The sequence below is a fragment of the Opisthorchis viverrini genome (genome assembly GCF_000715545.1).
Source record: "Opisthorchis viverrini unplaced genomic scaffold opera_v5_206, whole genome shotgun sequence".
Lineage (NCBI taxonomy): Eukaryota > Metazoa > Platyhelminthes > Trematoda > Opisthorchiida > Opisthorchiidae > Opisthorchis > Opisthorchis viverrini.
This window is the reverse complement of record NW_008751862.1, coordinates 875,079-887,255: the sequence shown is the minus strand read 5'-3', so window position 1 is coordinate 887,255 and position 12,177 is coordinate 875,079. Positions and strand designations below refer to the sequence as shown.

At 40.9% G+C, this 12,177-nt stretch overlaps 1 protein-coding gene across 1 annotated transcript in view; it reads left to right on the top strand.

The window, feature by feature from the left end:
• Positions 1–919: 919 nt before the first annotated feature.
• Positions 920–12,177, top strand: part of T265_08200 (hypothetical protein) — a gene marked incomplete at both ends in the record, with an annotated part of 50,198 nt that continues 38,940 nt past the window's right edge. The window contains one exon of the mRNA XM_009173929.1: positions 920–1,445. Coding sequence (XP_009172193.1) covers positions 1,137–1,445 — 309 coding nt within the window. The remainder of the gene's footprint in view (positions 1,446–12,177) is intronic.

The following is a 12,177-nucleotide window of genomic DNA, read 5'->3' as shown; positions in this document are numbered from 1 at the left end:
AAACGGTCAAATTTTAGCGCAATAAATTACCTGCCTTAACTGAAGTTTTATCGCTGACGAATCCCAACTGTCCATTTTAGAATACTACTTTCTACAAATGTGGGAATCTCACATATAGTCTCTGAAGAGAAGAGGTACATAAAGAATGGAATGATGACACTCAGCTGTCACCTGAAAAAAAACTTCCACGCAAAATCGTTCACTCGCATGAATGTTTATTTTATAAAATAGGCATTGAAAAGGACCTTCAGAAAGCAGGAGGGGAGTTGACGGATTGTCAAACAGCTATCCTTTCACGCCGAAGACAACCAGTACTGAAACCGGACGATTGATTTCCTAGGACAACCGGTTTTAAACAGATTAAGAATATGGTTTATTCACCCTCCTTTCATCCTATTGGTTGCGCAACCAACTGAATTTAACGCACATGTGCGTCGGAATGACGATCCGCACAGTACGGACACACTACCTATGCTGATCTTGATACGTTGTTCACAGGTGTGTCCGTACCACACGAGGACATCCCTATCGTTTGCGATGACCCAGAATCTGCCGTTTTGTGTTCCTTGCGTGTTCAGGATTGATACTTGTCCCCCGCCGTATGTGAACAAACAACTCTCACCGCTTTCTGGCAGTTGGGGTGGCAGTAAGGTGATGAACCGAACGCTATTGATTGGCTCGTCACACCGGCTTGGAGGGGATGGAAGAACTTGTCGGACCAAGCCTTGTGAACTGCGATGGGGGGCTCTGTTACCTTGTAAACTTATCGGTACATTCTATGCATACATGACCAGCGCGCGTGGGCTGTACACGATCTTGCCGCACGGTTTCTGCGTTCACATACTGACCTGCGTTTTGCATGGCTGTACTATCACGCGACAGCACAGGGCTTACATAACGGCCGCAAGAAATATGAAGTATCATAGTGGTCAACACTGGTGAAACTGCGATTTGCGGCAAGTGTTGACTACTATTTTCAACGGATCAGAAGCCTTTATAAATGGAATCCTCTCTCAGAAGACTTCAGTTTAATGTGTGCCTCGTTGATTTTGAACGGTCAAACTGTCTGTGATAGGAAGACAGAGTGTACGGATTGAAAACAATATCGCATTCAAAGCCAAATTCAAGGTTTGCAAATGTCTGATGGACGATACAGGCGTCTAACTCCCGTCACAGCATTCCACCTGCTACCTATCATTTTTCTAATGACTAATAGTGTCCACGGATGTTTTAAATCTTCACTTTACTATCGACACAAAGTACGATCCAGATCACACGTATTTGCTCCAGGTGAATATCAGCCGGTGCAAATGGAGCATACAACGGACGGTAGTGGACCCCTGGATGCGCGTGACTTCCATCACAGTATACCAAACAGACGACTTGTCCGTGTGGAATCACCTCACATCGTGTTCGATTCAGAGGAGGCTAGATGGATGTCTGAGGTAAGTCTTGGTTGGAGATGTGTTTCAAAATACTCAATAGCTAGTAACTCTAGTAAGTAACGTTTCGGTTGGCCAACCACATAAGCTTAATTTTGGACTTATCTCTGGACTACTACAAAAATGACAATAAAGAAGATGCTGAAACTGAATAGGAGTTGATCTACTGCTCTAGCGTGCGTTAATTCACCTGCATCTACAGGTAGAATTGCCGTTGTTTACATTGTAAATCTGTTCTAATAAAACCGAATCTCTGTTCTGGAAGACCACGTACTGCTTCAAAAAGCTTCAGTTTAATCTTGATGTCGTCTTGCGCATCAAGAAACTGAATCAGGTTATGGGACGGAATGAACCCAAGGGTACTGATAAGCGTCCAGTGAAGTCGCATGAATGCACCGCTGATAAATCTGGAGCAACTAGGCTTCTGTGCTTCTGGAGGAGACTTCGAAATAAAGAAGAGACCACTGTTAAACGGTAGCTTAGGTGGTCTATCTAGACAAGTCTGCTGGGTTTATTGCTTTTTCTCAAATAAAGTATTCCAAAAGAAAATGGTGCATAAAGACCGCGTTCATTCAGTTATTGAACTTTAGTCCCGGGTTGCTCAGTTTTAGTAAAATATAAGGGTAAAATCTACGTATCAAAGAAGCTCTGAATTTCGAGTGAGTGCAAAACCTTTCTCAGTTACCACCCAATTGGAAAATGTTTGGGACCGACGGGAAGTCATCTGAATTTCGAGTGAGTGCAAAACCTTTCTCAGTTACCACCCAATTGGAAAATGTTTGGGACCGACTGGGAAGTCATCAGAGAGGTTTGTTTACCAAACCTCCCTGAAACATTCTGAATTAAATTTATTTCATATGCCATACATATATATCAAGTAATGAGTCTCCGTTCCATTTGGAAATTTCAGGGACATGTTAAACCAGTTATTTCTACACAAAACAAACTCAAGTTTGATCGGTCTTCGAGTCCTGTCGACCGTAGCTTAATTTGATAGTATTGGCTCGATGAATGAGCTTAGCTTGCCGGTAAATTTCCTTCGTCGTAATACTGACAGATGCACATTCAAGTGCCGGATACATGGCAACTCCAAGACAATAAACGGCTCTCATCACTCAATTGATAATGTCACTTCAGAATAAACCATTTATATATAACTTGTGGGTTTTTGGTGATCCTTTCAGGTCTGAGGACCTTAGACACAGAAGATTTCAGAAAGTCTGCATTAAAATTTTATTCGCTCGTTCGAAAAATATGTGTAAATCCCATTCATACTGACGATTTGATTTATGAGGCGCATATTTTACAACGAGTACGATATAGTGTGGCGAGGTCCATTAAAATTTTTGAGTAAAGATCTGGAAACTGAAAGTAGGACAATGAAAAACTCATCAATCTTAATAGTATCGTGTTGGTTATCTTTCTGTTCGCTCTTCACCACCATAATTATCCATTTGAAGCTAAATCATCATAACCCGCAAACCTGGGGAAATATTGAAAAATTGTTTCATGGCTATCTGAATCTACAAGAGCGGCTGCACGATGAATTTTTCTCCATTGTTCTCTTCTAAAAAGAATCATCTTTCAAAAGGGGTCCACATTCCTTTGTATTTCGAGGAAACGATTAGTTGGTGTTTAAAACTTCGGCGAAAGCAGGATCAAAAGTGGGTAGTGGAATATGGTTTTACACTAATTTAAAACCCGGCGGCCTTCATTGTATATATTTATCTTGGACATTCAGTGGGAAATACCGAGTTACGAGTTATGAGTTAGAATGACTGGAATTCAAGAGGTTATGCAAAAGTATTAGCGCTTCTGTCTTTGTGCGTGGTAAGCCACAAAGTAATGTTGTGTGGTTCCAGAGAATCGCATTTTCATGCGTGCTCCACCATGCTGCCAATAACTGGGCTTGAACCAAGATCTACCGGCGTACTCAAAATTCTGATTTTTCTGTTCGGTTTTTGATGACACAGTCCCGACCTTTTCGGTCCAGTGGATGCCGTGAGTTGGTTGAAGTTCTGTCTTTATATATATATATATAATGTTGTATATATATGCATATAATGTGTATAGTAATGTGACTTGTTTTGGATGAGTAGAGCTCAGTCCACTTCGTTCGATTTAGCTGGCATAATGTTTGGGTAATCGAGACCTCTCCACTCATAGGCTTGTCGTACATAAATGGGGAGGTGGTAGTTTCCTTGCTCAACTGCCTGATCATTATTCTATCGCGAATCGTGGTATTGTTATGAGTCACCTCGCAAAATGTTTCATCCTCCAAGTTTGATTTATGTGGAGGGCTCTCTTAAAGACAGCGTTCTCTACGATGTTAAAAACCACTGAAACATCCAAAGTTGTTCCTTTCAATGAGGTGCCCGTGGGATAAGTTTGTTGCTTAATGAGTGATTGCTGTACAAAGACACATTATAATAAGAGATAGGTGGGCAATGAAGAATAATCGACTTCTCCATCCGTGTGGGGTATAGTTGCCTCGGGAATTGACGTAGTTTTAACGGTCGACTCAGCCGTATTTCTTTTCCGAAAATGTTAATCAACCATATTTTCTGGTCACATCAAGTGACACGTCTACTTCTATTGCAAGTTAAAAAAATTCTTGATGTAAATCTCCTTAGCTTACGAAATATTGTGGGCGGTGAAATAATCAACCTTGTCTCCGCCTTACGTTTCTGTCTTTGCCGGCTCATCAGTGTATTCAAGTGTGAAGATGTCCCAAGATCCTGCTACTGTATGAGTATTACGTAAGCCATTAATTACGTATATTTTATGGTATTAGTAGATTTAGGGACTTTTTTGGTGGTGGTAGGGCTCAGCCTACAGCTAAATTTGTCGCTCGGTTAAAATATCCTACAAAATATACCAGGTTGCTGTGATTCACACTAGTGATGAGACGCACTTACGTACCACAGTTAAAAGAATGAAAAACCAACTCAAATAGTACACCCACACTCTGTACTACCAGCTTACCCTACTAGTACACATCTTTTTAAATCGAGACTCAGAGTTAGAAAGTTAGAAAGCTCATTCATTTGATAGTTTATCCTTCTGAGCACATACGGATTAGGCTAATTGGGTCCAGGGATCCAAGTACAAAAGTGTGGATAAAAATAAACACTCACTACTCACAAAGTTGCTGAAAACATTTGGACGGCCAAAGACTGGTTTCGAACTTTCCCGGGCTCATTAGGCAGGAGTAGTTCCAGAGTTTCTGCACACCTTGAGTTCTATTTGAGTTCTATTTGAACTCATATTGGAGGCAACTCGCGGAACAATCATTTGCGCACTAGTTCAGCCTTGAAGGACACTCGTCCGTACACTTAGACTTCAAATCAAAGTGATCCGGCTCACCGTCCCTTCCACTCGTTGTCAAGGCAACTGAGATCACTTTTTTACTAAGTGGTAAAACCGAAAACCGGAACCTTCATTAACGCAGAATAAATAAAGATGTGAGCCAACTACAAGGCCAATATATTTTTTTAATGTTAGACAGAAATGGATTTCATTTTCAGTTCTCTTCTAAATCTTTAACAGTTTTTCTGATTCATCTTCAGTACCTGGACAACAGAAAGGCTAAAAACAATAAGCATTTCGATCGGCAGGCTGGCCAATATAGACGTTTTAGCACACATGTTTGAAGGCATTTTGCAAGTGGCCTGCCAAGACGGAACTGTAGTCAGCGACGTCAAGCTATGCTTTTGCTAAGTTTGCTAAGTTTGCGACAGCACTGACAAAGTAATTCTGTTTGGGGATTCACCGCATGCTGATTTACACGTACAGGATTGGCAAAAATCACTTTAGCAAATCACTTTGGTGTTAACTGAAATTCCCTGTCTAGGCTTGGGCGACCTGGCAGTATCCCAGCACTCGTGCTTCCTCTGAATGGCATGGCAGCTAGGCACCAGACGGGTGTTACAGCTGAACGATTAATTTTATTCTAATTATTTAACTGAAATTCGACCGAAACTCTTTTCAAGTGAAGGCACCATACAGAGTCTGTCGCAAGTGTCAGCTGACGCACCATTTGAGATTTTGCACTGTACTTCACCTTCTGCGAACAAGCTGATGCTAAAACTGGATCATCACTTTGATGGAACTTGTTAAGCTACACAGTCTATTCAGATCCAACAGTGATGAAACCGGTGGTGAGCTGCCCGATTATCCGCTAATTTTATGGGGACTCACGTGCCGGAAATACACAGGCGGATGTTTTCTATTTAGGAGCCGCAAATGGTGTTCGTTATCCGATGATTTTTAAGAGTAATATGACTCGAGTTTGAGGTGAGTTGGACAGTGTTTCTGATATATTTGGGGAATTCGATGCAACCGTGTCATTCGGTGGAATATCATTTGAGTAACAAGAGTTGTTTTGACCCGAAATAAATACGGAAAACGCAGAGTAATATTCGCATGTGTTTTATCCTCCTGTAATGCATTTTACGTTTGTGAACCGGGAATCACGTTCGTTCTCTACATTAGAAGAACCCAAGTGTTTTTCTAAACCATATTTTACGGGGCTTATTTGCGGGCCTTAAGCGCGCACATTGTTAACAATTATACTCTTCTTTCTCCCTGAGTCGAATTTATTGCACCGAGGTTTCCGAATTCAGAAGTGAATAGCTGTTTTTTCTCTGTACCAAGAAAGTTTTATCGCATACCATTCACTTGTGTTTGAACCTAAAACACCGAATAACGTGAGCCTTCCGTGTGAGTTACTATGGTGAATGCGTCGGGATTAGGCAGAAGGATAGACAGACCCGCTGCAATGGCAACCTTCTTGGGGGAAATTCAGCATCAATCCGAAAAATTATGCAAAAAAGCAAATGTACTGTGGCGTCTTTTTTCTTTGACCAGCTTTGATTCTATTTATTGGCTTACCTTCGAAGAATGTCCTAATTAGCTTTCATATATCAGAAGATTCACAGTGATGAGGGGATAGGCCTTGACTGTGGGTGGCAAGCGGATAACAACGTTGCGCACTTACGCAATGCCGGCGACTGACAAACCAGTATTGTGCACCGAAAATATGTGCTTAATGGGCAGCAGGGAGGGATTAAAGTACTGAACAGCTGTTTATTATTTGGAGAAAAACAGTCTCTTTGATTCGTGCGCAATCTCATTAATTTTCCTGTTGAATTTCTGTTTTTTTTGTGGTAGTTAGTTTGTCATGGATGAAAGGCCATTTCCCTCTCTGTCTAAACATGCCCGATAAAAAAGGGACATAAAACTGTTTGAACGGCCATGTGTCTAATCAATATTAGGAAGATCTCTTCGAAAGGTTGTGCTCCACGAAGACAGTGAATGTTTTCAGATAACAAGATACTTTGACAGAAGGCAAGACAAAACATTTGGTGTTCTGATAGTGTTCCTTTAGTGCTCCTGTAGAACTATCATACGTGAGGGTAAGATTTTCCAAGGGAACACAACTCTCAGGTCATCGGGACCTATTTCAAAAATGTTTGTAAACCTGTAGACCATGATGGTGCCAGAAGACCTTGCACCTTAGGTTTCACTTTTCTTGAAAACTGCTGCTCCGGAGAATGGTGTGTTGGTGTAAATAACAAAAAGCAGCCAACTTAGCACAGCTGAGTTTGACAAATCTGGAAGTTTCTGGATCTTACAGAACCCTTATCTTGGGCTTGTTATTCGAGGCCTGAGGGTCGAATGACGCAAATGCTACTCCCCTAAGATTAAATTCTAGCTCTACGAAACCGGGTTTGTGATTTCGGCAGAAAAACAATGGCACACAGAAGGTCACCTTACCTCTCGCTCAACCGTCGCCAACGAGGTTATCATATTTTCGGTCCAAGGTCTCCCTCTGTGAAACGAGCAACTAGCGACCGTATTCCAGTTTCCTGTAGGGAGGGATACATTCTTTTTGTGGAATCAAAGTTTGTCGTTGTACTATCAACCTCCACTCGACCAATATTTTAGGCAACTTTCAAAGTTTAAACTTTCCAACATTATATGGTCCCGTAGCTCTCAAATTACGACCCAGAGGAAAACAGTTAATTGGATAAACTATTGGAAGTGTAATAGGATAAATTTTTTTGACACGCTGCGGAAGTTCAGGGTTTTTCACGGCCACCATGAAGGCATGAATTGCTCAACTGCAATTCTGATGGGGGGCAAAATTATCAATGGTAAGAGTATTTTACAATGGTGATCTTCAGGTGCTCCTTCGAAGGCAGTGCAACTACTAATCAAAAGGCCTTTCGTCGAAAGGGTTCCTTAGTATTCTGGTTGCACACAGCGGGAGCAATCGTACTGTTTCATTGTATTATTTATTCTTCCTGCTGACGATGAGCAAAGGTTACAATCCTGAAAGATTTTATGCTACCGAAACCGTCACATGTCTGTACGTCCACTTTTAAGTTGTAATGTGAGCAAAATTTCAAAAAAATCTTTCAATTCTCTATTATTGAAGAGTCACACATTCAAATAAGGCACCGATCATTAAGTATAGGAAGTCTCAATGAGATTTTTTGTGTCACATCTTTGCAACTTTCCATTAACATCAGCCAGTCCGGAATCCGGTCACCCGGAAAAGTGGATACAATTCTTAAGATTATCATGCCACACCCCAGGAAACGCTTCAGCAAACTGTTCTCAAAAAATAGACGGTAAAATTTAGTTGCACATATTCTTTCGTGACTTGAATAATCATTGTCCCATTATTTCCTACCTAGCACTCGAGTGAATTTTGATTCCCACGTTGATAAGTTAGATAGACGAGAAATATTTTGGGAGGCTTGTATATTTGCACACGGGTTGAAACAAAACATAAGAATAGTTATTTTTCTTTGGAGTTAATTTTCCTGGTGAAATCTGTCTACTTTCTTTAAATTGTAAAATAAAAAAAAACAACAGAATACTTGATTGGGTTTAGTTGAGAAAAATATTAAATCTTTTACGCATCATGTCTTGTGTTCAGTAAGGTGAATGTAACTAAGGTACGACGTTTCTTGTCCAAACCGACTGGACACGATGCCAGTGGATTTGGAATGCCCCTGTTTTCATTTGTCTTGAATCCTGTCAGACCTCAAATCTTGGACCAAGTGTGAAATAATTGCCAGTTAGGCGCTTCCAGAATGGGATGTGTGGCACTATATCTGCGCTAGCATCCTTCTGGATACCTCGCACGTTTGACACCGAGGCCTGACGCTTCATAGGTAAAATATTTCTGCCCACCTTTGCGCTGAGCTAGTTGACTACCTTCTGGTTGGTGTGAATCACCGAAAGAGCAAAGGAAAGAGGGGTTTCAATATGTCACGCGGATGCTCCATGGTTTCCCTTCGATTAAATAAACCAAACCAACGAAATTCACAGATCGCTTGGTACGTTTGTTCGGTTAACCAAGTTTAACCAGCGCTTGATATGCACGGCGGCCTGCGCAGAATAGAACTTCCAACACTATCGTGAGCGTACACACAGAAGTGTATTAGGAAAAGAAACTTGTAAACTAACAATGCCCAAATTTCGCTCCTCTTGCCATTAACGTTAAATAAACAGCTGCTTTGGATGGTTCAGTAACGCGGTTCGTTGCATCTTTGTATCACAAAGCTGCTGCATGTGGAATCGCTAGACGTACTATCCGATAATTCCCTCTACATTGTTCTGTCTCGTATTTCAGTCTTGTTTTCAATGAGATCTGTACAGCCACTTTTCGGACTATTGCGGCCTCTAGTCTATGGGTTCCAAATTGCTTGTTTTTAGTTGGTCATGTATAAGCTAATCTGCAATTCCGTATTTTAGTAACCACTGAATTGTCACAATCATCATAGGTCGATGAACGACATCACAGTCTCACTGGTGACAACACGATCTCCAGGATGACCAAATATTTCCCGCCCTCGCAGGTTAGATCAGACAGAAATATCTATCCACACTCAAATGCCATTCAATTAGGGGCTATGACGTACATTTCAGAAGACAACCATCGGTCCTTGGACAAGTAGTCTAGTACCAAGCAATCTGTTAAAGTGCGCGATGTCGAGTACTGTAGGGTAACAAGTGAATGACCAAAATGCAGATCTGGGTGTAAATCCACTGTGTTGTCCACAATACAAAGTTTATATGATCGCCTTTAATAGCGGCCAAGTTACATGATGCTCGAATCGTTAAAGCCTTCTGGGTGGAACTGTCTACCGCACACCTTCTCCCACAGAGGAAAAGAGTACATTGCGCACAGTTCTTGTTGGTTTCGCTTTTTATTCTCAACTAAGACTGTTCCGGTTTGAACTGATGCAACCGGGCTCAGATGCACATCGAATAAACCACAGAAAGTGGTTTATTCTGTTTCAGCGTAACCTGAGGAATTGGGAAGACTAGAAGGTCGAAGGTATATGCAGAATTTAATGTTTTTTTCTATTTCACCAAGTTCACACTCCGTGTTTCTGTTTGAATTTCATTCTGGAACACAGGGCTAATAGTTTATTACTTAAAAGATGCTGAAGTAGTACTACGAACGGGTCTATTTCCCTAACATGCTTCGCAGTTGTTTGAAATTCCAGCCAACGTTTTGATGCACTTTGCCTTATATGTGTTTGAATCAGCGATTTCCATGCTCGCTATATTATTTTTCATGATTTAAACAGTCAATTTGATGAGCTATTAACATAAAAAAATTATTGCTCATTCGGACTGACCCCGGTTTTATAGAGGAGTGGTCTACATGCAGAAATGGATTTTACCATACAGAATAATCCGAATGCATCCAGTGCACTGGTTTTTTCTCAAATGACCCAAGTATTCCACCGAAGTGTTATTACCTCACTTTCATGTTCGTGTTTTATTACTTTTTAACCAGGAAAAGATGCTGTTGTAGCTAACTTCAATGTTACAAAACGTAACCTTTAGTCGCAAACATGTTTACGCTTGTGTAGCCCCCATTTGAGAATAGCTCATTGACTGCTTTTGATCATGTCATTTCTGTACTTCACAATACTGCGGCATGCTACTTGAGATCATAGGTTTTTTTACGACTGCAACTACTGCGTTGCCAAAAAACTCTATTTCCGTGTGCTCCTTATTTACTGATCTCCAGCACTGAATTTTAACTTCCTAGCGGTACTGTAATCGAATACAAGGCCTCAAAACCATTCGGTTTGCATGGAAGAATTAATGATTTCGAACTTTTCTGCGCCGTTTTTTATGTATTCTTGAATGAAACAGTACAAGTTTCTTGGATTTGTCGGCTTAAATTTGTATTGAATTCATGTAACATTAAAATATGCACGCAGCTTATGGCATATTAGCGAACAAGTCGAATGGGGCTAGATATTGAAGAGATTACTGTATCAGAGGTCAACCACCAACAACCCAGATGAATAACACAATTCATCACTAGCGTGTAAATTCCTCTGTCGCAAACCTTATCATTCGGAAGCACTGGACAGTTATTTGATTGTATACAAAGGGGCTTTAGTGGAGTAAATCACATACTCTCGCAGGTGAAATGTCCCCACTTTGGAAATTCCAAGTGTGGAGCAGTGATATCTCTAAGTATTGGATTGCATGTAAATGAAGCTACCTGAATTTGGAATAGTAAATACAAAAGGACATAAATGCTCTCGTAAAAGCGGTCCAACTCAAAGCAAAGCCACTCGGAATACATACACGTTTATCTTAGTGATTCGAATACGATGAAATTATGATCCATCTGACAAATTCGGAGTAGTTTTCTTCGCCTACTTACCATTAATCATGAATTTCGAAAAAGGCATGATGATCAACGTTAGGTCTTGATAGACAAGCTGCCTCCCGCGTTGTACCCCAAAGACTACAGTACAAAATATGGACATCATCAAGTGATGATAGTGATGTACACACCAACACAAATCGTCCAAACACAAATAAAAAATACCAGCTACTCATTCACTGCAGCATTGCACCACTTGCTAGGTTTAAAATCGTAGCACTAAAGGTGTTTGTACTTTATTTACCTATCACAAAGAGAAATAGAGTATATGCTTTCACTCTCCTATAGCTATTACAGTAAAAGTCAAAATGGTTTTCTTAAGAAACCACCAAAAATTATGAAATACCAAGCCTATTACCAGGAAATCGGCCTTTCTCCAAAGAAAGCTTTATTAAAGTGGGTTTGTCGAAATATGCATGCCACTTGCGAAAACGACATCCGCAGAGTGACGCAATTCTTAAAATGTCTTATTTTTTTCATAAAGGAGACTACTCACAAGGTTGCTGAAAACTCTTCGACAGCCCTTCTTGGGGCTCATCAGGTAGGCGAAGTCCCCGAGTTTCCGTCAACCTTATGATCTACCTGAACCCAAATTGGACTGTTTTCGAGAACTACACTTATTTGCAAATCAATTTTTCAAGAGAGACTCAACTGAAACTCTCGTTTGTGATATCCTACAACTGAATGCGCTGCACACAGGCCGCCTTATGATTCAGTGGGCACGATATTCGAGATATCGCAGTATATTTTCATAAAGGAAACTACTCATAAACGAGAGGTTCATCCGAGTCTCTTGTGAGAACCAGATTGATTTGCAAATGAGTGTAGTTCTCAAAAACAGTCCAATTTGGGTTCAAGTAGATCATAGGGTTGACGGAAACTCGGGGACTGCGCCTACCTGATGAACCCCGAAAAGGGCGAAACCGGTCGTGGACTGTCGAGGAATTTTCAGCAACCTTATGAGTAGTGCAATGCGGATATACAAGTTTGACTCTTACCCGCAGAAACGAAAGCATAATG